Source organism: Oncorhynchus mykiss, chromosome 8 (assembly GCF_057628025.1).
Source record: "Oncorhynchus mykiss isolate SJ-2025 chromosome 8, ASM5762802v1, whole genome shotgun sequence".
Taxonomy (NCBI): domain Eukaryota; kingdom Metazoa; phylum Chordata; class Actinopteri; order Salmoniformes; family Salmonidae; genus Oncorhynchus; species Oncorhynchus mykiss.
Genome location: NC_143029.1, coordinates 29,437,321 through 29,461,941, shown reverse-complemented (window position 1 = coordinate 29,461,941; position 24,621 = coordinate 29,437,321). Strand labels below are relative to the sequence as shown.

At 41.7% G+C, this 24,621-nt stretch overlaps 1 protein-coding gene across 2 annotated transcripts; it reads left to right on the top strand.

Moving 5' to 3' along the window:
• Positions 1 to 1,891: 1,891 nt before the first annotated feature.
• LOC110529750 (protein sel-1 homolog 1) lies at positions 1,892 to 23,908 on the top strand. 2 transcript variants are annotated; one of them, XM_021612230.3, is made up of 21 exons: positions 1,892 to 2,411; positions 2,667 to 2,710; positions 2,976 to 3,201; positions 3,826 to 3,993; positions 4,746 to 4,851; positions 6,346 to 6,508; positions 8,396 to 8,449; positions 8,975 to 9,034; positions 9,150 to 9,231; positions 10,190 to 10,344; positions 11,222 to 11,278; positions 11,570 to 11,638; positions 11,793 to 11,870; positions 12,326 to 12,388; positions 14,357 to 14,444; positions 16,052 to 16,200; positions 18,695 to 18,860; positions 19,421 to 19,495; positions 20,505 to 20,677; positions 20,761 to 20,889; positions 21,144 to 23,908. In XM_021612230.3, the coding sequence occupies exons 1-21, from the start codon at positions 2,357 to 2,359 to the stop codon at positions 21,372 to 21,374; spliced, it is 2,391 nt and encodes a 796-aa protein (XP_021467905.3). In that variant the 5' UTR covers positions 1,892 to 2,356; the 3' UTR covers positions 21,375 to 23,908. The 2 variants fall into 2 exon arrangements, with proteins under 2 accessions (XP_021467905.3, XP_021467904.3); XM_021612229.3 differs by having other exon boundaries at positions 19,418 to 19,495.
• Positions 23,909 to 24,621: the final 713 nt, after the last annotated feature.

Genomic DNA, 24,621 nt, shown 5'->3' with positions numbered 1-24,621 from the left:
CTCACGTGAACGCGCGTGGTCAGCTCATGCCTCTCTGGCAGACCTTTGACTCAATCCCCTCTCATTCCCCCCTCCTTCACAGTAGAAGCATCAAACAAGGTTCTAAAGGCTGTTGACATCTAGTGGAAGCCTTAGGAAGTGCAATTTGACCCCATAGACACTGTATTTTCGATAGGCAAAGAGTTGAAAAACTGCAAAACTCAGATTTCCCACTTCCTGGTTGGATTTTTTTCTCAGGTTTTTGCCTGACATATGAGTTCTGTTATACTCACAGACATCATTCAAACAGTTTTAGACACTTCAGAGTGTTTTCTATCCAAATCTACTAATAATATGCATATATTAGCAACTGGGCCTGAGTAGCAGGTAGTTTACTCTGGGCACCTTATTCATCCAAGCTACTCAATACTGCCCCCAGCCATAACAAGTTAAAGTAACTAACTTTGGCCTTCCGGATAGCCTAAGTGCACTTATTTCTCATTTACCTGAACGAGAGCCAGTCAGTCTGAGTATGCGCGTGCCGAGCCTTTCGCCAAATGCAATTATTAAGGTGGAGTAACTCTGCAAGACCATGGTAGAACCAGGGGCTGAACCTGTTTTTAATTCTACTTTTCTTTATGGGGGCATGTTTGTTAACAATACCACTGAAAGTATCAAAAAAGGTCCAATCGTCTTCGACAGAGGGGATCAAGCTGATTCTATAGCATTTTACAGAGGCCAGTTCATGAAGGAAGGCTTGCTCATTAAAGTTTTTTTAGCAAGCGTCTATGACAAATCAGGACAGGTCGTTTCACTGAACAGCCATTACGAACACAGGCTGTAAAACAGTGATCAATAAGGTCATTACAGATAACACCAGACCGATTCCTATCAGGATTATTTGTGAGGATAACATCAAGAAGAGTAAACTTTTCTGGGTGTTTGGAGCCATTCCTTGCGGGATTGGTAATAATCTGAGAAAGATTTAGGGAGTCCCATTGCTTTAGGACTTGGTCAGGTGGTTTAAGCATGTCCCAGTTTAGGTCACCTAGCAGGACAAATTCAGACTTAGTGTAAGGGGCCAGGAGAGAGCTTAGGGCAGGTAGGGTACAGGCCGGTGCTGATGGAGGACGATAGCACCTTGCAACAGGCAACAAAGTGCTATTTGAAAGTTTGATACTTATAAATCAAACCAGCAAATATAATTGTTTGGGGACAAACTTGGTGGAGACAACCGAGCACTGAAGGTGTTGCTTGGTAAAGATTGCCACTCCCCTACCTTTGGAAGATCTGTCTTGCTGAAAAAGTTTATAACCGGAAAGGTTAACATCAGTATTCAAAATACTCTTCCTTAACCACATCTCAGTAATGACCAACACATCTGGATTGGAGCTGTGAACCCACACTTTCAAATGATCCATTTTAGTTAATAATATTCTAGTGTTAACAAATGTGTACATGCACATTTCCAGGACAGTGCATCAAATGGCAACGAGATCCTGTTGTACAGCAATGGCCCTAAGCATGATGGGATGTTAATTGCTTAATTAACCCAGGAACCACACCTGTGTGGATGAAAGCACCTGCTTTAAATATACTTTGTATCCCTCATTTACTTAAGTGTTTCCTTAATTTTGGCAGATAACAGTAGCTTACTATACCCATTATGCTAAAATTTGCTAGTAGTTCTTCAGTATTTGCTCTTTGGGGGCTCCCAAGTGCATTGTATTGCTTGCCACACAAATTTGCATGAGAGAAGATCCCGATATGTGTCAGAAGGCGTTTCGACTGTCGTGGACGAATCTGTCTACTGTACAAGCAAGAAACGTGTGTGTGCACACCCGATTGGATGACATGTCCTCTATCATCAACGATTGGTCAATGTCAGTCATCGTGGTCTAGGATTGGTCTATCGGAGGGATTAGGAAGTGGTGTTCAAGGGTCAGGGGTTGCTAGCTGTTGTCTTAAACTGCGAACGATATTAGCTAAGTACAGCTGATCGTTGCTATTTATTAACAAGCTTCAAAGACCAGGAACACGTACATATAACTAGCTGAAGAAATATTCATTTCAAAGCATAGTGAAGCCTACCGGCGTTAACGTTATAGCTTTTGTTTAGCTAGCATGTTAACTTTAGCTGTTAGAAAGCATTATATATATATTTTTTAAGCTGCACCTTCCTTTCAATTATTATTTATTTTGTGGGCTTTGTCCTCATTTCGTGGGCTTTGTCCTAATTAATGTTAGTTAGCAGCGTATGCACGAGAAGAATAATCCTGTAATTTAATGTTTAACATTAGCCACGGAGCTAATTTGGTTAATTAGCTGGCTAGCAATCGTTAGCTTGTTGTCGAAAGGGTCATTAAATACTACGAGGATGATTTTGCCTATGGTGATTCTCCTAATAGTTTTCTCACACGGAACAACAGCTGGTAAGTAAAAATAAAAAAAGTCAGCCAGGTAGATGTCAACATGAACTATTTGACAGATTGTGTAACGCTAGTGCTGGCTAGCATTGCATTAGCTAGCAAGCTTGTCAATTTCTGAGGCACTAACGTCAGTTATCATTACTGTCAGCAGGAAAGTGCTTTATTCAACGTAGTCTTGCTCTTTAGATGAATATTGTTTGTCAGCTGATGCACAATACCTAATCAATTACTTTTTTCTTTGATGTTGTCTTTCTGCAGATGAAGAGCCAGAGGGGAATAATGATCATGCTCCTGAATTGAAGGTAGCTAGCAGTAACTTAAAAATAAACCGGCTGTGCCCTTTTCCATTGCATTTAGACGTGGAAGTAGGCCTACCTAGGTAAAAGTATAGGTTAGCTTTATAAATGGCAAAAGCAGATTTGCTTTGCGAAGAACCAACCATAAGAAAACACGTGTATATCCTTGGTCTCACTCAAATCCACTAACCTTCAAGCTAATGACAATATAATAAGTTATTACATCATGTAACCCCTCAATCCTCTCATATTGCTTGTTTTCCCCTTCTAGTCTTACCATGAGCCCAACTCTGAGGAGGATGAGGTCCCAGTAGGTGCCAGGATTGTAGCAGGAATGGTGACTGCCCCCAGGGAGGCCGAGGGGGAGAGAAGACTCGATGGTGGGGTCCAGGAAGGTGGGGTCCAGGAAGGTGGGGTCCAGGAAGGTGGGCTGGAGGGGGAAGAGAAGGAGGACTTGCCCACTCAACCTCCTCCCGTCGAGGAAAGGCCTAAAGAGGGTAAGGATCCGTAAGATAGCCTTTATTGGCCAGGTGTCACTAGTGGCCATTGCAGTTTGATTTCTATGACTTGTCTGTTTTGACTAATAAAGTAATTGTGTAATGTTACATGGAGATGTTTCATATCTATGTAGTAATTAATTATATTTGTCTGCAATCCACTGACAGTTTCACTCCATAGATTTCAGCTACCCCACATGTATACCTCTAGAACTGGGAACATGTTTGTAGTGACAACATCTTGGCTGAGAACATTGAGGAAGCATTTTGAGAAACTGGGACAAACTAAGCTTTGCTGACACCTGGCCTTGAGCATGGCAACAATGCGGTGTCTTTTTGAACTTGCACTCAGTGAAACGGTTGGCCCTCGTGGGAAATTAAAACACGCTTGCACCTGTGACATCTCTGAAAGTACTCTGGTGAAGGGTATATGCACCATTTGGCCACTGTACTGTAGGGTTTCTTTCATAATTTAACCAGACTGGTTCAATCTTTAGCTTAACTTAAAACAGATTTGAGCTTCAATTTGTTGTTTGCCACACATGTTAATCACCATCCATCTGCTTCCTGTCAGTGTTTTTGCTTAAACATACCACCCTGCCCTGTGCTTTTTGGTTGATGCAGTTCCTGTGGTGAATGGCGGCACAGCCAATGGTAAGCCCTGTCTCTTCCCCTTCCTCTTCCTGGGGAAGGAGTATGTGGACTGTACCACCGATGGCCGGGGGGACGACCGCCTGTGGTGCGCCACCACCTACGACTATGACAGGGACAAGAGATGGGGCTTCTGTGAGAGTAAGTCTCCCTTAAAGCATATATGTGTAAAAATAAATAATGTTTTTCCTGTTTCTCTGCCTTAGAGGGAATCAGACATGGACACACTACTCATGTGGCTGAAACGAATTGTTCTTGGCGGATGAATAAAGTTGCTTTGTGTTTAGGGTTGCAAAAATACCTGCAATTTACCAAAGTTACTAGTATCTTTGTAAATTTGGTGATTTTATAGTTTAATACCTTTTTAAAATGATGCATTTGTGTGTTCATTTTTTATATCTGTCCATATTGTCTTGAGTTTCTAGTGGAAATACCTTATTCTTAAAGAGTAAATAGCCTAATTATTTTCTATTCACTTTTCAATGAAGCAACTCTTCCAGCTATTGTAATTTTTCATAACTGCCACCAGTTTGGCGCCAAAACATTTACAAAGACATTTGTACATAGTAAAATAAGTGTGTAATTATAAGGGATATTTCATAATGAAGCCTTCATATTCAACACCAATGGTATATTTAGGATGTTTTACAGCTTTGCCATTCTATTTTTTAAGAATAATTGTATTATATATTTTACATGTGATAAGGCCACATAGAGGGCCTGAAATAAGATACTTGTGATAATGTACCAAACAAGGCCACTAGATGCCATTTGATAAAATTCCCCCAAAAACCTTGAAAGTTACACAAAAATCTGGTAGTTTACTGGTAAACTTGGGAAGTTACCAGAAATATACCCTCTCTTTGCAACTCTAGTTGTGTTGTATATTGTAGCGGAAGAGCAGGTGGAGCAGAGGCATCTAGCGGAGGAGACCGAAAAGGAGTACCAGACAGCCCTCCGCATGATCAACGGAACCAACCGGAAGAGCCAGAAGAAAGAGTAAGCTCTCCCTCTTCTCCTCTTCATTGTCTTGTCTACAGTGTTCACCTTTAATGTTCATGAGTGTGCTTTCTGACAGCAAGAACACTCTAGAAATCCCACATAGTCTTATCGTTCTTCCTCTTGCTTTAGAGATTCCCTAAAAACACCCCACTTCAATACAGCTATGACTTTCTTTTTTTTGCAGGTTAGCGTCATTAGATCCTAATCTATGGATTTCATGTGACTGCGAATACAGATATGCATCTGTTGGTCACAGATACCTTTTAAAATAAAGGGTAAGGGCTGTGGATCAGAACCATCTGGTGTGACCACCATTTGCCTCATGCAACGCGACACATCTCCTTCGCAAATAGTTGATCAGGCTGTTGGTTGTGGCCTGTGGGAATGTTGTCCCGCTCTTCAGTGGCTATGCGAAGTTGCTGGATATTGGCGGGAACTGAAACACGCTGTCGTACACGTCGATCCAGAGCATCCCAAACATGCTCAATGGGTGACATGTCGTGTGAGTATGCAGGCCATGGAAGAACTGGGACATTTTCAGCTTCCAGGAATTGTGTACCGATCCAAGCGACGATGGGGCTGTGGATTATCATGCTGAAACATGAGGTGATGGTGGCAGGTGAACGGCACGACAATGGGCCTCAGGATCTCGTCCCGGTATCTCTTTGCATTCAAATTCCCATAAATAAAATGCAATTGTGTTCGTTGTCCATAGCTTATGCCTGCCCATACCATAACCCAACTGCCACCATGGGACACTGTTTACAACGTTGACATCAGCAAACCGCGCGCCCTCACGACACCATACACGCAGTCTGCCCAGCACAGTTGAAATAGCGTGGTCACACATGGTCTGCGGTTGTGAGGCCGATTGGACATACTGCCAAATACTCCAAAATGACGATGGAGGCAGCTTATGGTAGAGAAACTAACATTAAATTATCTGAAAACGGCTCTGTTGGACATCTCTGCAGTCAGCATGCCAATTGCAAGCTCCCCCAGCTTGAGATATATGTGGCCATTGTGTGGTGACAACTGCACATTTGTGTCCTTTTATTGTCCCTAGCACAAGGTGCACCTGTGTAATGATCATGCTGTTTAATCAGCTTCTTGATATCCCACACATGTCAGGTGGATGGATTTATCTTGAAAAAGGAGAAATGCTCACAAACAGGGATGTAAGCAAATTGGTGCCTTTGTGCATGTGAAACATTTCTGGGATCTCTTATTTCAGGTCATGAAACATGGGACCAACATTTTACATGTTTAGTTTATATCTTTGTTCAATATATTTAGGATTGCCATAAACGTGTTGAATATTTACTGACTCTAGACATTTCAGCTTTTCATTTTTAATGTCTAAAAACATAATTCCACTAACATTATGGGGTGTTGTGTCTATCTGTCCAGTGACACAAAATGCCAATTTAATATATTTTAATTTCAGACTAATACAACCTTCCTCCTATTCGTCATCTTATTCCTCACCAGGTTGTATGAGAAGCTATTGAAGGTTGCCGGCAAAGGCCACCACAAGGCCATGGAGAAGGTGGCCTACGCCATGCTGTTTGGGGACTACTTGGCCCAGAACATCCCTAAGGCCAAGGAGCTGTTTGAGAAACTGGCCCTGGAGGGCTCCCCCAAAGCTCAGATGGTAATGGAACATTTCTATTTAAACTTAATGGATCCAGGGTAGTCTCATTGACCACTTTACATGTGCATCGTATTCTGGGTTGTAACTCATATCCCGCTTAATGTCTTATTCGGGAATAAGCTGTTCAAGTATCCATGAATAAACAGAATATTCCTAAATGATGTTCATATGGGTTAAATGGAATAGTTACTGAAAAATGTAGCGTTATATAATATTAACTCCTGCAGAATTATATATTTCTTGCAGTAAAATGATACAACAGAAGATAAATGTCGTGTCCCCCCCCCCCCCCCCCCATTTAGTGTCACTTGAGAAATGCCTGTGTAATGTGTTTTCTTTGACACTGTTATGCAAGCAGACAGTATTTGCGCCCAAGATGAACTGAAGTCTTATCAGAAACGTCTTTCAATGTTTTCTCAGCTTTTAATTTCCTTAACCGTCAACTGATGACATTTGGACATTTTGCACAAGACCCAGCTTTCCATTGTTTTGGACTTATTGCATTTTCTCCCTGGTCCCTAAATGAAAAAGCCAAATTTAGCTGTGTTAAATAGGTTACTAATGCATGCATTCTATCAATGTAAGACATTCTGGTGAGCACTACTTTATTTAGTCTTCTAGGACAACAAGTTATGACAGAAGAGAAGCTGCATGTATCTAACTGTAGTTGACAAACAAATGGCCTTACCAAATATCAGAAAATATAATATGGCCTACCAAATATCAGAAAATATAATATGGCCTACCAAATGTCGGAAATCACAAGTTGTCTAAATTAGGGGTGAAAGTAGGCTGCATGGAGCATGAGCAAAATATATTATGGAATTATGGTGGACCGAACTGCGCAAGAAGCCTACTTTCTTTAGTGATTTGTTTGACAAAGATGAAAACATCATCACAATAAGAGGATATTGGTCTGCATTTAAACGTGGTCATTGAGACAATGGAGTTTCAGGTTGTCTCCAGGAATTGTCTAAGATTTAAACATGCCCCTTTTAAGGGATAGTGCGAGACTGGGGCAATTCTTTTCTACTTATCCACAGTCAGATGAACACTTGAATATACCATTTTTAGTCTCATGCAGTTTGGAGGTAAGTTAAAGGTAATTTCTGTGGTGATTGCTAACTAGCATTGGCACAATGACTGGAAGTCTACGGGATAAGATAGCGTTGACGCAATCAGCTAGCTGATCCCATTGACTTCCAGTCATTGTGTAACGCTAGATCATGCGGCCCTCGTGTGGGGGATCTGATTTGTTGTTTACATCCCACCACCACGTGATTTGGTCGATTGTAGCTCACCACTGCCAACAATTGGTCTGCATGGCTAGCTAATACAGAGTAGATTCTCCATATGACGTTGAGAAATAGTGCATTATGGGTAGTTTAGAAGGTGTCCGGAAATAAATATACACATTTAAAAAAATAAATACAAAAAAAATAGTTATAGGTAACCAGATCGTGACTAAGTTACTGAGTCTTTGACCACAGTGTTACTTTGGTGAGTAAAATCTCATGCTTCCTACCATTTTAATGAATTGCCCAAATCTTGCACTATCCCTACAACTGTAGTCCTATTGGGCCATTTACACATTCTCTGTAAGAATGTGTAAGAATCTGCTTAAGGCTACCGGCATGTAGATTTTTGTTAAAATTACTGATTGACCTTGGTTTTTCAATGGGAGTCATTCGTTGATGAACAACAGGGTTGATTGCCCATCAAATAATGCACAATGACAGTCTTTTTACGTATGCAACTCGCTTAAAAGAAGTTAACTTTTGACGGACAAAAACGGACAATTGATGAATGCATATATGATTTCATCCGTGTTCATGCGTCTCTGTGTGGTTGTAGGTAACCTAACGCTCCACCCTGTACTTCCTATAGGCACTTGGCTTCTTGTACGCTGCTGGGTTAGGCGTGAACTCCAGTCAAGCAAAGGTACCAACACCCAGCCTCTCCACTTTCTCTCCCCAAAACTCTCCTTTTTACACGTAGCCTATATACTGATCAAAAGCTTCTTTTGTTCAGAGGTAGCTTTTGTAGTAGAGCAGGGCGACATGGACACTCATCCATATTACGATAAATTGACTGAATTATAATAAGTACAACTATGAATTTATAACATTACAGTGCACCACTTTTTTTTTTTATATAACTCTTAACTATAACTTAAATGTAACCCTTAACTATTACTACTATTTTAAATCTTGTAGCTATCAATTGTCCCATTTAACAATTACTGATACTAGCAAACTTACTTAATTTCAAACTTCATATTACTCTAGTAGGGCCCTATAGGTTATTTATCGTAATGAACGATATCAGCAGAAAGTCCACAATAAGTTGTCAGTTTGGTCGGTGTTGATTATCTTTGGTTTATCGTCCCAGTGCTATTTCCTAGATAATGTCAAAGTTGGCTGCTAAGCCTGGAATGTAAAGCATAACCCTCCAACTCTGTTTCAGGCATTGGTTTACTATACCTTTGGGGCTTTGGGCGGAAACCTGGTGGCTCATATGATTCTGGTGAGCTACTTCTGCTCTTTGTATCTTTGAGTAGAGAAGCCTTATAATGTCTCTTGTTCTTCCTTCTGGATATAATGATTGACCTTTCCGTCCTATGCTACCGTTCTCTCTTTAGGGATACCGATACTGGGGTGGTGTGGGCGTACCCCAGAGCTGCGAATCAGCACTGACGCACTACAGACTGGTGGCCAATCACGGTAGGAGGCCGCCCCCTCTCAACCAATGAACGTCTTTCACTGTCTCAGATGAGTTTGTCTCAGTAGCTAAGTTTCTATACAATAGGTGACAGATTTTCATGTGAATATTCTAAATTCGGCAAAAAAACAATTTGTTTTCATCATATTGACTTGTTGCGGATAAAACTAAGTGCATAATTCTTTTTTTTTTTTTTTACTGTTGCGGTTAAATTCCCATCGCATTTTCAACACTACTGATGGTTCTGCCACCAAAAATGTTGTGTAATTTAGCAAATGTGCTCACTATGTTCTTGGCACGTGTGCTCTAGCCAACAGCTCATGGATACAGTGCAGATGATGAGATTATGAAAAAAAGAGCAAGATTATTTTTATCAAATTTCAGGCAAGCATTGATCATCATGTCACCAGAATAATAACCTATTTATTGTCTGGGAGCATCAAGCTCATCACGGTGCATTTTCACCACCCTGTGACTTTCTCGTAATTTTATTTCCTCTGTTTGCTTAATAAACTACATGCTTTCCAGAGTCATGGTGGGAGAACCACGCAGCATATCATCGCATGACTCCAAGTTTACTTAGCATAATACATTTTATAGACACAAAAAAAGATCCCGTCTTGTCTAAAGCGTTTTGTCGACATTTGGAGTGTTTACTGACAAATTTGCGGTTTCCATCAGGCCTGTCGTGAAATGTTTTATCCGACATGTACTTGACTCGCATAAAAAGTTTGGATGGAAACCTGGTTAGTGTTTTGAATTGAGGAGACCTGCATTTGAAAAGCCCTACATTGTAGGTGCTGCAAACTGATGAAAGGAAAGGCTGCATTCAAAAAGTAACTTTTTGATTCACAGAGCAAGTTTATGGCAGCAAGATTTGAGTCCTGAGGCTTTCCTTAGGCGTTATGCAAAGAGCAGTGAGTTTTTTTTTGTTTCATTCTTTCTCTCCTTAACCTCCAGTGGCCAGTGACGTGTCCCTGACTGGGGGCAGTGCGGTGCAGAGGGTGCGTCTGCTGGACGAGGTGGAGAACCCGGGCTCTACCAGCGGCATGCTGGAGGAAGACCTGATCCAATACTACCAGTTCCTGGCTGAGAAGGGAGATGTCCAGGCCCAGGTTAGGGTTCAGATGGGGCACACTGCTCTTATGAGGTTTTTTCTTTTTCTGCATAGGAAATTCTTTAGGATTCTTTGCGATGGAAAAGGCATTCCGTGTCAACTTGAATGACTAAAACTAAGTATAAAGTATGTAGAAAAAGTTAATGGACCTATATATTTTTTTTCTTATAATGTGATATTTAAGAACTAACTATATAAAATAAAAGCCAGGACAGGGGTGTCGAATTCAATCGCAGCACGGGCCATATTGGGGAAAAAACAACATGCATATAAATGCCACCAAAACTGGACTTAAAAAAAAAAAATGGTTCTTCATAATGTCCACTTATAAACGTACGTACAATATAAATGTACAATATGAACGTGTACTGGCTGGCTCGTAGGTGGGTGGGTCTGGGAGGAGGGATATGTGTCAATGCACTTCCATTTGGTGCGCAGCATGTTGGCAGTGCTTGCTGGAACTTGTAGTACAGTGTGTTGGTGGCTGTATGTAAGTGGGCCAAAATGAATTGACAACCCAAATCCAGCCTGCGCAATGATATATAAATGTCACTAGCCAGATGGCCCGTGGGCCTTGTCTGACATGTGAGCTAGACAGTCAGGGAGAATGAAAAATTCCGTAAATGATGAGTTCAGGAGTATATTTGGCAGCGAGGCATTATGCCGTTCCTCGTGGGAGTTGATGGAAATATTCTAATTATCTAATTTTAAAGTTTCTCTGGTGATTGCATGAATATAGCATGATAATGAGTTAGCGGGTAATGATTGAAAAGCTGGGCCCTGGTCAAAAGTGGTACACCATGTAGGGTTTAGGGGGCCATTTGGTTCTCCGACGTGGTGTTTTATGCTATGACCCCATGCTTTGCTCCCAACAGGTGGGACTGGGCCAGCTGCATCTGCACGGTGGTCGGGGGGTGGAGCAGAACCACCAGGTAACCTTTCCCTGACCCATTTTCAACCTTGTTCAAACACTACAGGTGTAGGATCTTAATTTGATCACCCTGTGCAGGAAATTTTAAACTTGCAGTGTATTTGAAGTTTAAAAAGGCTTCTGAAGTTTGTCATATCCACTTAGAAATTTCAGACTTGATTTTCCCTAACAAAAAATGTATCGACCCTAAAAAAGCATTATAATTATGTTCCTACATCTGTAGCTCTGTCTTGCTGACTCCTGTATTTAGTGTGAAGTTCATGTGTGGAGATGTTTTTTTTTTTGTCGACAGCGGGCCTACGATTACTTCAACCAGGCCGCCAATGCTGGGAACACGCATGCCATGGCCTTCCTTGGGAAGGTAAGATTATTGCATGATCTTATAGGCCTGTAGCACTGTGGAGAAATAAGCAAGTAACTCTACCTTACTCTGTGACTGTGCTACCGTTCAGTGGTTTCTCTTACTCTGTTTTCATTTGTTCTCTTCACTCTCTTTTTCTCTCACTATCTTTCAGATGTACTCGGAGGGCAGTGAGTACTTGTCTCAGAACAATGAGACGGCCCTGCAGTACTTCAAGAAGGCCTCTGACCTGGTGAGTAACCAAACCTTGACTAGAATTGACATTCTATATCTGTGGTCCAACCATGGATTGTTAGGCATCCATAATAAATAAATAAATATATATATATGTATGTATGTATGTATGTATGTGTGTGTGTGTGTGTGTGTGTGGTTCTTTTTTTACTAATGTCAAACCATTCACTCCTATGGATATCTTGCACATAGCCCACAGTGCCTGTACTGAATGTAACAATCCTCTACTTATCGTGGTCAAACTGTAGGACAGAAACATTCCTATACTGTACATAGATTTTCAATGCACATGCTATTTCAGGATCAATCTGTTATATTAATAGGACATTTTAACAGGTTTATATATATATATGGTTTTTTCAAGAGTGCACTATTATTTTCAATACTTATTGTTGTGTCTTGGGTGGTTTCTGTCTCTTTGTGATGTCGCTACTCGCTGTTCTTGTCCCCTAGGGTAACCCTGTTGGGCAGAGTGGGCTGGGCATGGCGTACCTGTACGGGAGAGGTGTGCCAGTGGTGAGTGACCGCTCTCCCTCTGCAATTCTGCACATTTTGCTATGGGGTGGAGATAAATGTTTGCAGTTTTTAATATATCTGCGTGAGAGTGACTAACAAAATCAATCGTGGCCCCCGGTTGGTATTTCGACTATGATTACTTCAAGTTTATATAGCTGGCCGCTAGACTAACTTATCCAATCTAAAAAAATATTAGCTGTCAGTAGCTATGTTTCCATGAACCTGTCTCCCCCCCACACACACACACACACACACGTTATATATATTTGTTTTTGTAGGCACTTAGAACATTGGCATAGAGAATATAGGCGACAATTGCCTGCTAGGGTGCGTTTCCATTTGAACTATGTTGTGTTGATTAAAAACAACTGGACGTAATAACGTCACACCCAAAAACAAATAAAAATGGAATAGTTGAAGTGTTTGCCATTTACCCGTTTAGTCAAATTGCGTATTAATAAATTGGCGACTGCCTGTGTGCCCTCCCACCGATCTTTCATGTCTCAGGTAACCTGCGAAAGCCAGCATGGATAGAATACTATATTTGACCAATATTTGCCATATTCTAATAATTATCATGTGGCAACGTATCGTAGATCTGTAATAATTGGATGGTGAAACTTTCATTCAGCCAACCAGAAAAGCAAGGCAAAGCAATTCAGGCATTCTTGAAAGTCAGAACAATCCTTGCCCTGCAAAGAAACATTATTTTTATAGTTACATTTTATTTTGCAAGCAGTAGGCATTTAGAATTAAATGTGGAGTGTAGCTTACAGTTAAATGATATCACGTGTCCTGCATACCTTCAAAGGGATTCAGTTAAATGATATCACGTGCCCTGCGTACCTTCAAAGGGATTCAGTTAAATGATATCACGTGCCCTGCGTACCTTAAAGTATTCAGCAAATATTTATTCTGTAAACAGTTTCCATTTGTCGCAAGTTTAACAAAAGAAAAGTACACCCCTGTCGAATGAATAAAAATGCTGTTGATCTTTACAAACTTTCTCCTATGTCTGCTGTTACCATGATGCAATTATTATTTTTGCGACATTGACCCAGGTTTTTTTTGACAAAAGCAATGGAAACCTGCCTACTGACTGACATAGAGAACTGCTGATGCACAACCAAATTTGCACCTTTTTTTTGTATTTTACCATTCTAACTCTCAACAGTAAGTTGAGACCCCCACTTTAATTTGACATTTTTTGGGGGGGTGGAATTGATCGATCCGACAGTTGCCTGTCCCTGCTTTGCACTGTGGTTACATTCCTAAATTGAGCTTTTGTAGACATTGGCATAGGCAATAGAATCCAGCAGCTGTGTGCTTTAGGTTTACAGTGCATTTGGAAAGTATTCAGACCCTTTGCTATGAGACTTGAAATTTTAGCTCAGGTGCATCCTGTTTCCATTGATCATCCTTGAGATGTTTCTACAACTTGATTGGAGTCAACCTGTGGTAAATTCAATTGATTGGATTCAAAGGAGTGGCTTCGGGACAAGTCTCTGAATGTCCTTGAGTGGCCCAGCCAGAGCCTGTACTTGAAACCGATCGAACATCTCTGGAGATAACTGAAAATAGCTGTGCAGCGACGCTCCACATCCAACCTGACAGAGCTTGAGCGGATCTGCAGAGAAGAATGGGAGAAATCCCCAAATAATTGGTGTAATTGGTGCCAAAGGTGCTTCAACAAAGTCCTGAGTAAATGGTCTGAATACTTATGTAAATGTGATATTTCCTTTTTTTTTTATATATACACTTGCTAAAATTTCTGGGCCTGTTTTTGCTTTGTCAATATGGGGTATTTTGTGTATAGATTGAGGGGGGGGGGGGGGGGGGGGGATTTTAATACATTTTCGAATAAGGCTGTAACGTAACAAAATGTGGGAAAAGTGAAGGGGTCAGAATGCACTGTATGTCGGTATTTCCTGTGTGATTTACACAATCTTGTGTGTGTCCATCCTCCAGAATTACGAGTTGGCACTGAAGTACTTCCAGAAAGCAGCAGAGCAGGGCTGGGTGGATGGACAGCTTCAGCTGGGCACCATGTACTACAGTGAGTGTGTGTGTGTGTGTGTATAGACCATCCCTTTATTTCTGTTGTTGTATAAAGCAGCCTTACCCCTTTTGGTTTCCTGGAAGTGCAATGTTAGTTGCCCACCAACGTTCTGCTCCCAACTCTGCACTCTTTGCAGCAGGGGTGTTATCAGCGGGGTGTCAATGGCTACTCATGAAATATGATTGGCCACCCCATTCTCATTGGGTCCGAGTGCTGTCAATCTGGTTCAGAAAAAATTCCCTCACTGGAAAACAATGTCTTGTTTTTCCTCTTCACAAAACTACCACTAACAGGTCCTGATCATCAAAGTGAAAACATTTGAACAAATACGCCTGTCTAACGCAACAATGCTGTAAAGTTAGTAAGAAGGGATATACACCTTTTCAAATATATTTATTTAACCTTTATTTAACCAGGAAGATTTAAAATCCATTTTTCAAGAGCGTCCTGGCCAAGATAGGCAGCACCAAATCATTACAAAAATGACAGACAAACAACATGAAAAACTACAAGTAATCTAGTAAAAACCATAGAGTTCACAAGACTATAACAAAATCAATAACAGCCCATTTAAAAACATTGACAGGTCAGGGAATCAGTCTCAACATCATTCATCAGTGATTTAAAAATGCCAATCGGGACAAGTTCTTCCAGTTTAAAAGTATTTTGTGAGGCGTTCCAAGACGATGGCGCCAGAGTACATAAAAGCCCTTTTACCAAATTCAGTTCGGACATTTGGAACAGTTAGCAGGATGAAGTCCAGCGAACGAAGAGAGTACCCACCACATTTCTGAACAATAAAAATGCCCAAATAAAAAGGTAGTAAACCCAAAATGGCTTTGTAAATAAAAGTATACCAGTGCCTGAGCCTACGAGTGACTAGAGAAGGCCAGCCAACCCTGGTATACAAAGTGCAGTGGTGCGTAAGGGCTTTGCAGTTTAAAATAAATCTCAAAGTGCCATGGTAAAGGGTGTCAATTGATCTCAAACACTGAGTGGAAGCATTCATATATAAAATATCCCCATAGTCTAGTACAGGCATAAATGATTTTCTACGGATATAAAGCGCTCCGCACATCATCGTTAACAGCTGATTACAGAAATGATTGCTGATGATATGCAGTCATTGTCAATTGTCTACTTGAGTTGCGAGGTCATTTTCTAAAAGAAATAATGCGTTCTCCATTATGAGCCGCGACTCGCACTACGGAAACGGATGCCTTTCTCGTCAATACCACTGTTCACCGTTTGCTCCTGTTTCAGCAGGGTGTTATTCCCTTTTCTAATGAGAGTTGAGACATACAGTAGCAACATTAAACAGCCAAGTCTTTCCTTTTTTTAACCAGTACATACCCCCATTTGACATGTTTTCTTTTGCCCTGTATTTGATCTGTGAGCTTAAATTTGGTGGGCAGCCTTTTTGTTAAACATGAAACAAAGTAGGCACCTAGACTATTAAATAAAATGCATTGTAGTTTAAGCCAATTTTCAATGCTATTTGTGATACAAACATAGAAATGCTATTTGTCTTCTCTTGCACACCATTTTTCTTTGTTGGGTATCTCACTCACTTTTGTCTATCCATTCCTCCTCTTCCTCCCCAGATGGCATCGGGGTGAAGCGTGACTACAAGCAGGCCTTCAAGTTCTTCAATCTGGCCTCACAGGCAGGGCACATTCTGGCATTCTACAACCTGGCCCAGATGCACGCCACAGGCACCGGCGTGCTGCGTTCCTGCCACACCGCCGTGGAGGTGAGCTAGCTAGCCATTAGCTAGCTGCTGTACTAACAGTGCATTCAGAAAGTATTCAGACCCCTTGACTTTTTACATTACTGCCTTATTCTAAAATTGATTCAATATATTTTTTCCCCCTAATCAAGCTACACACAATACCCCATAATGACAAAGCAAACATTTGTTTGTTTTTTTTATACATTTTGGCAAATTTGATTTACAGGAATATTTCATTTACATAAGTATTCAGACCCATTACTCAGTACTTTGTTGAAGCACCTTTGGAACCAATTAGACTTGAGTCTTCTTGGGTATGACACTACAAGCTTGTCACCACTATTTGGGGAGTTTCTCCCATTCTTCTCTGCAGATCCTCTCAAGCTCTGTCAGGATGGATGGGGAGTGTTGCTGCACAGCTATTTTCAGGTCTCTCCAGAGATGTTAGATCGGTTTCAAGTATGGGCTCTGGCTGGGACACTCAAGGACATTCAGAGACTTGTCCCGAAGCCACTCCCGCGTTGTCTTGGCCATGTGCCTACGGTCGTTGTCCTGTTGGAAGGTGATTCTTTGCTCCAGTCTGAGGTCCTGAGCAGTTTTTCCATCAAGGATCTCTCTCCGTTCATCGTTTCCTTGATCCTGACTAGTCTCCCAGTCCCTGCCGCTGAAAAACATCCCCACGCTGCCACCACCATGCTTTACCGTAGGGATGGTGCCAGATTTCCTCCAGACGTGATGCTTGGCATTCAATCTTGTTTCTCACGGTCTGAGAGTCTTTAGGTGACTTTTGGCAAACTCCAAGGGAGCTGTCATGTGGCTTTTACTGAGGAGTGGCTTCCGTCACCATAAAGGTCTGATTGGTGGAGTGCTGCAGAGATGGTTGTTTTTCTGGAAGGTTCTCCCATCTCCACAGAGAAACTCTCGAGTTCTGTAAGAGTGGCCATCTGGTTTTTTGTCACCTCCCTGACCAAGGCCATTCTCCCCCAATTGCTCAGTTTGGCCAGGCGGCCAGCTGTAGGAAGAGTCTTGGTGGTTCCAAACTTCTTCCATTTAAGAGTGAAGGAGGCCACTGTGTTCTTGTGGACCTTCAATTACGTTTTTTTGGTACCCTGTGCGTCAACACAATCCTGTCTCGGAGCTCTATGGACAATTCCTTCGTCCTCATGGCTTGGTTTTTACTCTGACATGCACTGTCAACTGTGGGACCTTATTTAGACAAGTGAGTGCCTTTCCAAATCATGTCCAATCAATAGAATTTACCACAGGTGGACTCCACTCAAATTTTATTAACATCTCAAGGATGATCAATGGAAACAGGATGCACCTGAGCTCAATTTCGAGTGTCATAGGAAAGGGTCTGAATAATTATGTAAATAAGGTATTTGTTTTATTTTTAATACATTTGTACACATTGAGGAAAACAATATTTGATACATTTTAGAATAAGGCTGTAACCACAATGTGGCAAAAGTCGAGGGGTCTGAATACTTTCCGAATGCACTGTAATTGGCTAGCTACAGCATTAGCCATTAACTAGCCATTTAGATAGCGCTCTATAATTGGAAAGCTGTAGAATTAGCTAGCTAGTTCAGAGGCTCAGTGCCTAAGTTAATTAGCCAATAAGTATCAAGCAACCCTGCTACACTAGCCACCTTGGAGCTAGCCGTTAGCTAGCCTTTCACAGTTAATTAGCTTTTCGTTAGCTGTGCATTAATCGTCATTATAAACTGGGTGTTTCGAGCCCTAAATGCTGATAGCCATGGTATATCAGACCATATACCATGGGTATGACAGCATTTGTTTTTACTGCTCTAAATACATTGGTAACCAGTTTATAATACTCCTTTAAACTCCTTTCTAGGGAGTTTTTCCTAGCCACCATGCTTCTACACCTGCATTGCTTGCTGTTTGGGGTTTTAGGTTGGGTTTCTGTACAGCACTTTGAGATATCAGCTGATGTACGTAGGGCTATATAAATAAATTTGATTTGATAATAGCAAATAGGCATCCCAGGGTTTGTGGTATATTGCCACAGCTAAGGGCTGTATCCAGGCACTCCGCATTGCATTGTCCCTAAGAACAGCCCTTAGCCGTGGTATATTGGCCATATACCACACCCCCTCGGTCCTTATTGCTTAAATAAGCCATCTGTTAACCTTTATCCATTAGATCAATGCATTAATCCGTCCTCTAGCTAGGCATGAACCAATTAGCCTGTTTAGCTATTTATTGTCCTCCATTAGCCGTCATCCATTAGTTAATTATTTAGCCATTTGCTACTCCGTGTCAGTCATTGTCTATCCAAAACCTACTTACCCATTCTTTAGCCATTGATCCACAACCAGGTTTGGGTTCATTTTTATCCTCCCAATGGTAAAAGTTCAAATCAAGCGTTGTGTAATCAGATCCTAGATCTGTGATTATGGGCAATTTCCACCTCAAATTGCCTGTTCTTGTCTCTCTGTGTTTCTAACTGCATCTGTCTTTGTGTCTTCATATGTATGTCTGCGGGCAGCTCTTCAAGAATGTGTGTGAGCGTGGGCGCTGGTCGGACAGGCTGATGGCAGCCTACGGCAACTTCAAGGACGGCGACATGGACGGGGCGCTGGTGCAGTACCTGCTGCTGGCCGAGCAGGGCTACGAAGTGGCGCAGAGCAACGTGGCCTTCATCCTGGACCAGAGTAAGAACAAATACACAATATTTGTCATAAGAATCCCCTAGATAGCTGACAGGGGAACAGTTTGAGTTCCGTTCTGTTTAGCAGCAACCATCTTAGAACCTCAGCCCAGTTCTGTTTCTCTCCCTGAACTGTGCACTTGTTCACTCCCCCGCAAGGCTTCAAAAGCATTTGGATTGCGGTAAGCATGGGTATAAGGGAGCCATGATCCTTCCTTTTTAAATGAATGAGGAGAGGGGAACAACTACACGCTCCGGGAGGAAATTTGTTTCTATGTACATTGGTCACCAGAGAGCACTGTGACCCTGTAACATGTGAACCAAGCATATGGCCTGTTCAGAACTCTAATCACTGGAAGGCAATGAATCCCCTGTGGTTGTTTAGATATGAAGAAATTGCGACACCAGGCCAAAACAATCCATTTCTTTGTGCAGCCCTTCTGATATCTATTTACAGACATGACCTTTGTGAATGTGTTTTAATAAGCACTTACCATGATGTTAAACCAGTTGGTGCCATTTTGTATTTGAACCGTGTGTGTGTGCGTGTTTCGTTTTAAGTAGAGGAGGCGCAGATCTTCAACGAGAACGAGACATACCCTCGAGCCCTCCTCCATTGGACCAGAGCAGCAGCACAGGGTTGGTTGAGCCTCCTTCATTAATCACCCTTCCATATTTTTGCTGTACTGAGCTGGTCTTTGTGCCCTTCAGTAATTGTAGGGGAGGACAGTTGGATGAAGCTGGGGGAGACTGTATCTTCAACTGTGTTGCCCAGGGCCAAGCTTTTCAAAACATTTCATCCAAATCAAAATTATCCTGAGTTGTGTTAAATTCTGATTCCTCTTCAGATGTGGTCCCTCATTTTTAGATGCAGTTTTAAGACCAAATGGAAGGATCCCATTATATGCTAAAACAAAGAGCATGGTATCTGAGCCCATGATATTTGGTTTGAAAAACTGGGCCCGGCTTATATAGTGGCTAGGATAAAGCTTGGGGACTACCACTTCTACGGTTATGGTGCTAACCAGTGGTGGGAAAAGTACCCAATTGTCTTACTTGAGTAAAAGTATTGATACCTTTTTTAATAGAAAGTTACTCAAGTGACAGTCACCCAGTAAAATACTACTTGATAAGTCTAAGTATTTGGTTCTAAATATACTTAAGTATCAAAAGTAAATGTAATTGCTAAATATACTTCAGTATCAAAAGTAAAATTTATAAATAATTTCAAATTCCTTATATTAAGTAAAGGGTTTAACATAGACAGTGCCCTTCTTTTCAAAAAATGTAAGGATAGCCATGTGCACTCTCAGACATGATTCACAAAATATCAATTTGTGTTTAGTGAGTCTGCCAGAACATAAGCAGTAGGGATGACCAAGTGTTCTCTTGATAAGTGTGTGAATTTCAGTTTTCCTGTTCTGCTAAGCATTCAAAATGGAACGAGTACTTTGGGTTGTCAGGGGAAATTTATGGAGTACAAAGTACAGTATTTTCTTTAGGAATGTAGTAAAGTAAAAGTTGTCAAAATATAAATAGTACAGATACCCCAAAAAACTACTTAAGTAAAACTACTTTAAAGTACTACTTAAGTACTTTACACCACTGGTACTAACGTGTGTACTGTATGTTCAACTTTGTTACCCAGGTTATACAGTGGCTAGGATAAAGCTGGGGGACTACCACTTCTATGGTTATGGTACTGACGTGGACTACGAGACCGCTGTCATCCACTATAGGCTGGCCTCGGAGCAGCAGCACAGCGCTCAGGCCATGTTCAACTTGGGCTACATGCACGAGAAAGGCCTGGGCATCAAACAGGTGGGCACTCGCACATAAACAAACTCATTCATACACACATGCAACCCTATAAGTCTAACCCCTTACTTTGCCCCCTCCTGTAGGATATCCACCTGGCCAAGCGTTTCTACGACATGGCTGCTGAGGCTAGTCCTGAAGCTCAGGTGCCCGTCTTCCTGGCTCTGTGTAAACTGGGCCTGGTCTACACCCTGCAATACCTGCACGACCTCAACGTGAGTGTACAGTACAGAGCACTTCCTGGACCCGGTGCCTCTGGGAGTTTCATTTCCCTGGTCGTTTCCATTTCAACTCATGGGGGCCAGGCTCAATGTTTGAGGCTAACTTAATTTATTACATTTGTACAGGATTCATGGGATTGTACTATGTTTGTTCAATGTAGTCAATGCTATCTCTTTCTGCTCCCTCCGACTGACCTTATCTCTTTCTCCCCTCCCACCCTGTATCATCTCTCTCTCCCCTCCACCAGATGAGTGAGGTGGTCAGTCAGGTGGACCTGGACCAGCTCCTGGGCCCTGAGTGGGACCTCTACCTAATGACGGTAATCGCCCTGCTGCTAGGCACCGTCATCGCCTACCGCCAGAGACAACACCAGGCAATGCCCCCTCCTCCCCCAGCCAGGCCTGCTCAGGAGCAGGCCCAGCCGGAGGCCCAACCTGAGGCCCAGGCCCAGCCTGAGGCCGAAGAGGCGCAGCAGTGAGCGATAGAGATGGAGTGGGAAGAGGGAAAGGGAAGGTGATATCCTGACCCATACCCTCTTCTCTGGTGGGGTGGGTAAAGGCAGACTAACATGCTCCCATCTTGGGCACCACCTTTTCCCTCCTGACTCCGGCATGTTGACCACAGACTGTAGGCTACTGAACAGGCCAGACTCGCCCTACTTAACTCTCTGTCTCTGTCAATGTTCTCAGACCTTCCAAGTTGAAGAATGAAGAAAGGAATCGGTGAGAGGGAGAGTGGAGTAGGTTGATGGACAAGGCCATGGAACAGAGGCTGTAGAAAAGACAATATAGACTCAACCTCTTAGAGTGTGACTCAGGGTACCGGCAGCAGAATCACTTCTCAGAACTAGCCACGTGGGGCGATCGAGGCATCATCTTAATTATCGTCCGATCTGGGAATGAAACTGTCTTGTTTTGTGCGCTCTAGTAGCGATTGGGCTTCGGAAACAAAGGCCAGATTTTTTTTCCTGCTTTTCCTTTTCAGATTTGATGTACGAGTTTAAGGTTACAACTCTACTTATCGGAAAATAAGATTCCAGATGTCTACATAAACCTTGCAATACCAACATATTCGTCAGGTGGCAGCAATCAGAACTGGGCATGTGAAGTCATCTTCATCCCCTTGTCTTTAGCAAAATATTTTTCACAAATAAGTTTTGTTAAGAACACATTTTGTAAGCATGTTCTGTTCATAAACAATGATTCTTTATCAAGCTAGTTTTTTCCAGCATGGATTTGTCAGCACATTTGCTTGATTAGCAAGCGTTAAAGGTTTTTGTGTGCAAATATTTCCTTAGCGAACATGAGTTGTTTCAATGCAGACGTTTTCTTCGGGATCTTATTTTGTTAGCGAATATCCTTAGTTAGCACAAATGTTGAACTAATGAAGTAAACATAAACGTGCTCATTTATTTGACATCCAGTTCAAAATCTTTCAGTACGTAGCTGAACTTTGGTCAACTTACTTGTTTGAGTGGACCAAGTAATGAAAGATATTGTTGTCAGTCATTTCAGCTCTGCTTTGGTATGGTCAAGGATCAGAATGAAGGATAGAGAATCCTTTGCTACCCCTTCACTAGCAACCCCATTTCCTTCCTCATTGCAGCGCATGATTCTGTGTCTCAGATAAAGTTTGATTCTTGATATATTATCCATATAGCCTAATACAGATAATATCCTTGAGATAATATTATAGAATGCTGATCCCCACCATAGATGCTCCCTTACACAAAAAACCTGAGTGAATGCATTGACGCTTGTTCCATCTACTAGTAATTGATAGTTTGTGGAACCATGTTTCATTTTTAATCCTTTTTAAACTGTTTGGTTTGGTAAGTTGAACTGCAACAGGAAGAGATTTCATGCACAGCCTTTTTGTCAAGACTCATTAGGAGAAAGCACTGACTATTTGACTTTGTTATACATGGTTCCACTCAGGGTCATAATCGGGGTGGGACTATTGGCCCGACCCCCTCCCCTATGGAGCAGGTCGTTGCTTCTCCAGCTTCTGGTTCCCTCAGCTCAGGCTTTAATTTGTCAAGATCACAGCAATCGCCTCCCTTATGTAGTGGCGTCACATAAGCTGATTTCCACACTTTAGGAAGATTTCCTGATAAGTGTTACATTTAAAGATGTGGGTTATTGAGCCCACAATGAGGGACGCTGTACACTTGAGCAGACCTGGATCCAAATGGTCGGCCCCTGTATGTTTCTTCATGTGTTATGTCAACAGCACATCAAGGACTTCATTGTCTGTCAGTTGCCGAAAGGAAAAACTCCGATTGGCATTTTTCGAAATGATTCTGTAAAATTCCCCCATTTAACATCTAGTACATTGTCACAGTGAGGGAGTATCCCTGTGGCATGCTTTCAACACCTTTTTAGAGGCCAAGCGAATTGAGGCTGTTCTGAGTGCAAAAGGGAGAGTGCAACTCAATATTAAGGTGTTCTTAATGTTTTGTACACTCAGTGTATGTTATGGTTATAGTGACTTGACTTTTCTGTCATAATAATGACAACAGGTTATAAACACATTGGGCAATTGATAACTGACTATACAGCTGTTACAGAAACCAATTTAGGAAAATGTGTTTGCTTTTGGTATTCCTTCACCATCTACTTAAGTGTAATGACCATGACCAGATTTGGTGGGATACATTTTTTTTTTCTTCCCCCCCCCCCAACAAGGATTTTTAGATTCCTGATTGATTTCCAATCCACCCAACCCTATTAAGGACAATGGTAAAGTCAGCTGTTGGACATGAGACCGTTAAGTTAGAATGGTACACGAGGTGCAAGTTCAAAATGTGGTTGTGCATCAGCAGTTTATTGTGTCAGTCACTCAATTACCCATGTCAGCTAACAATTTTTAGTTTGGTAAATTATTCTAGCCAGTTATTAAAACTTGTACTAAATCATAGCACGTGTTCGGTTGATATTTGGCCATCACAACAACTCCTCCACCACTATCTCTCCCAAGCAAGGCTCCTATTAAAATAATGATGCTCTATGAGATGAGGAATCAGTATCCTTGTTTGGAAAACAATTCAATGAGGCACTTATTTCTGCTGTGAAGGGAGTAAATCCATTTGTATTGGATCTTTTTTTTAATGTATTTTTTACATCCGAGCATTGCTCGGTTGCGTGAAAGAGGGCAAAGAATGGGCCTCTGAGTGTTTTGCGGCCTCCAAATAAATAAATAAATAAATAATAAACTAAATCAGATCTACCATAAATCCCACCCATACTCAACTGGCCGCCCGTGTGGACCCAGAACGGGGTCAATATTGAACTCGGTAGAGCTTCAACCCCTGGTATCAAATCAACACAGATGTGTCGATTACCGGAAATTAGCTTTACAACTGCAAAATGTTTTATTCGCCAACGAGGGGTGTGAAGTTTCGGGTCGCATGAATTGTGAGGTGGGGGGGGTTGTTACTATGCCGATAATTGACACCTTTTTGCAACCTAGGAAATTTGTGTGACCGGACCTTCTTAAATAGTACTTGAGTACCCCTGCCATAAATAATCTGACAGTCACACACAGGCCTTTATCAACAATTTTGAAATTCTCTCACCAGTAAAAGGTTTAGCCAGTGTTTCCTTTCAGAAGCAATTTTCTGTAAAAATAAAAAAAGATATTCAAGAAGCATGGTCTAATAGCCACTAAACAAAACTGAATTATTCAAATAAATGCTTTTCTGTAATTTAGCTCAATATACCGGT

Coding starts and splice junctions, on each gene's coding strand:
- LOC110529750 (XM_021612229.3), top strand. CDS start 2,357: ATGATTTTGCCTATGGTGATTCTCCTAATAGTTTTCTCACACGGAACA. Junction 2,711..2,975: donor ATCATGCTCCTGAATTGAAG/GTAGCTAGCAGT, acceptor TTCCCCTTCTAG/TCTTACCATGAGCCCAACTC. Junction 16,201..18,694: donor CCTGCCACACCGCCGTGGAG/GTGAGCTAGCTA, acceptor GTCTGCGGGCAG/CTCTTCAAGAATGTGTGTGA.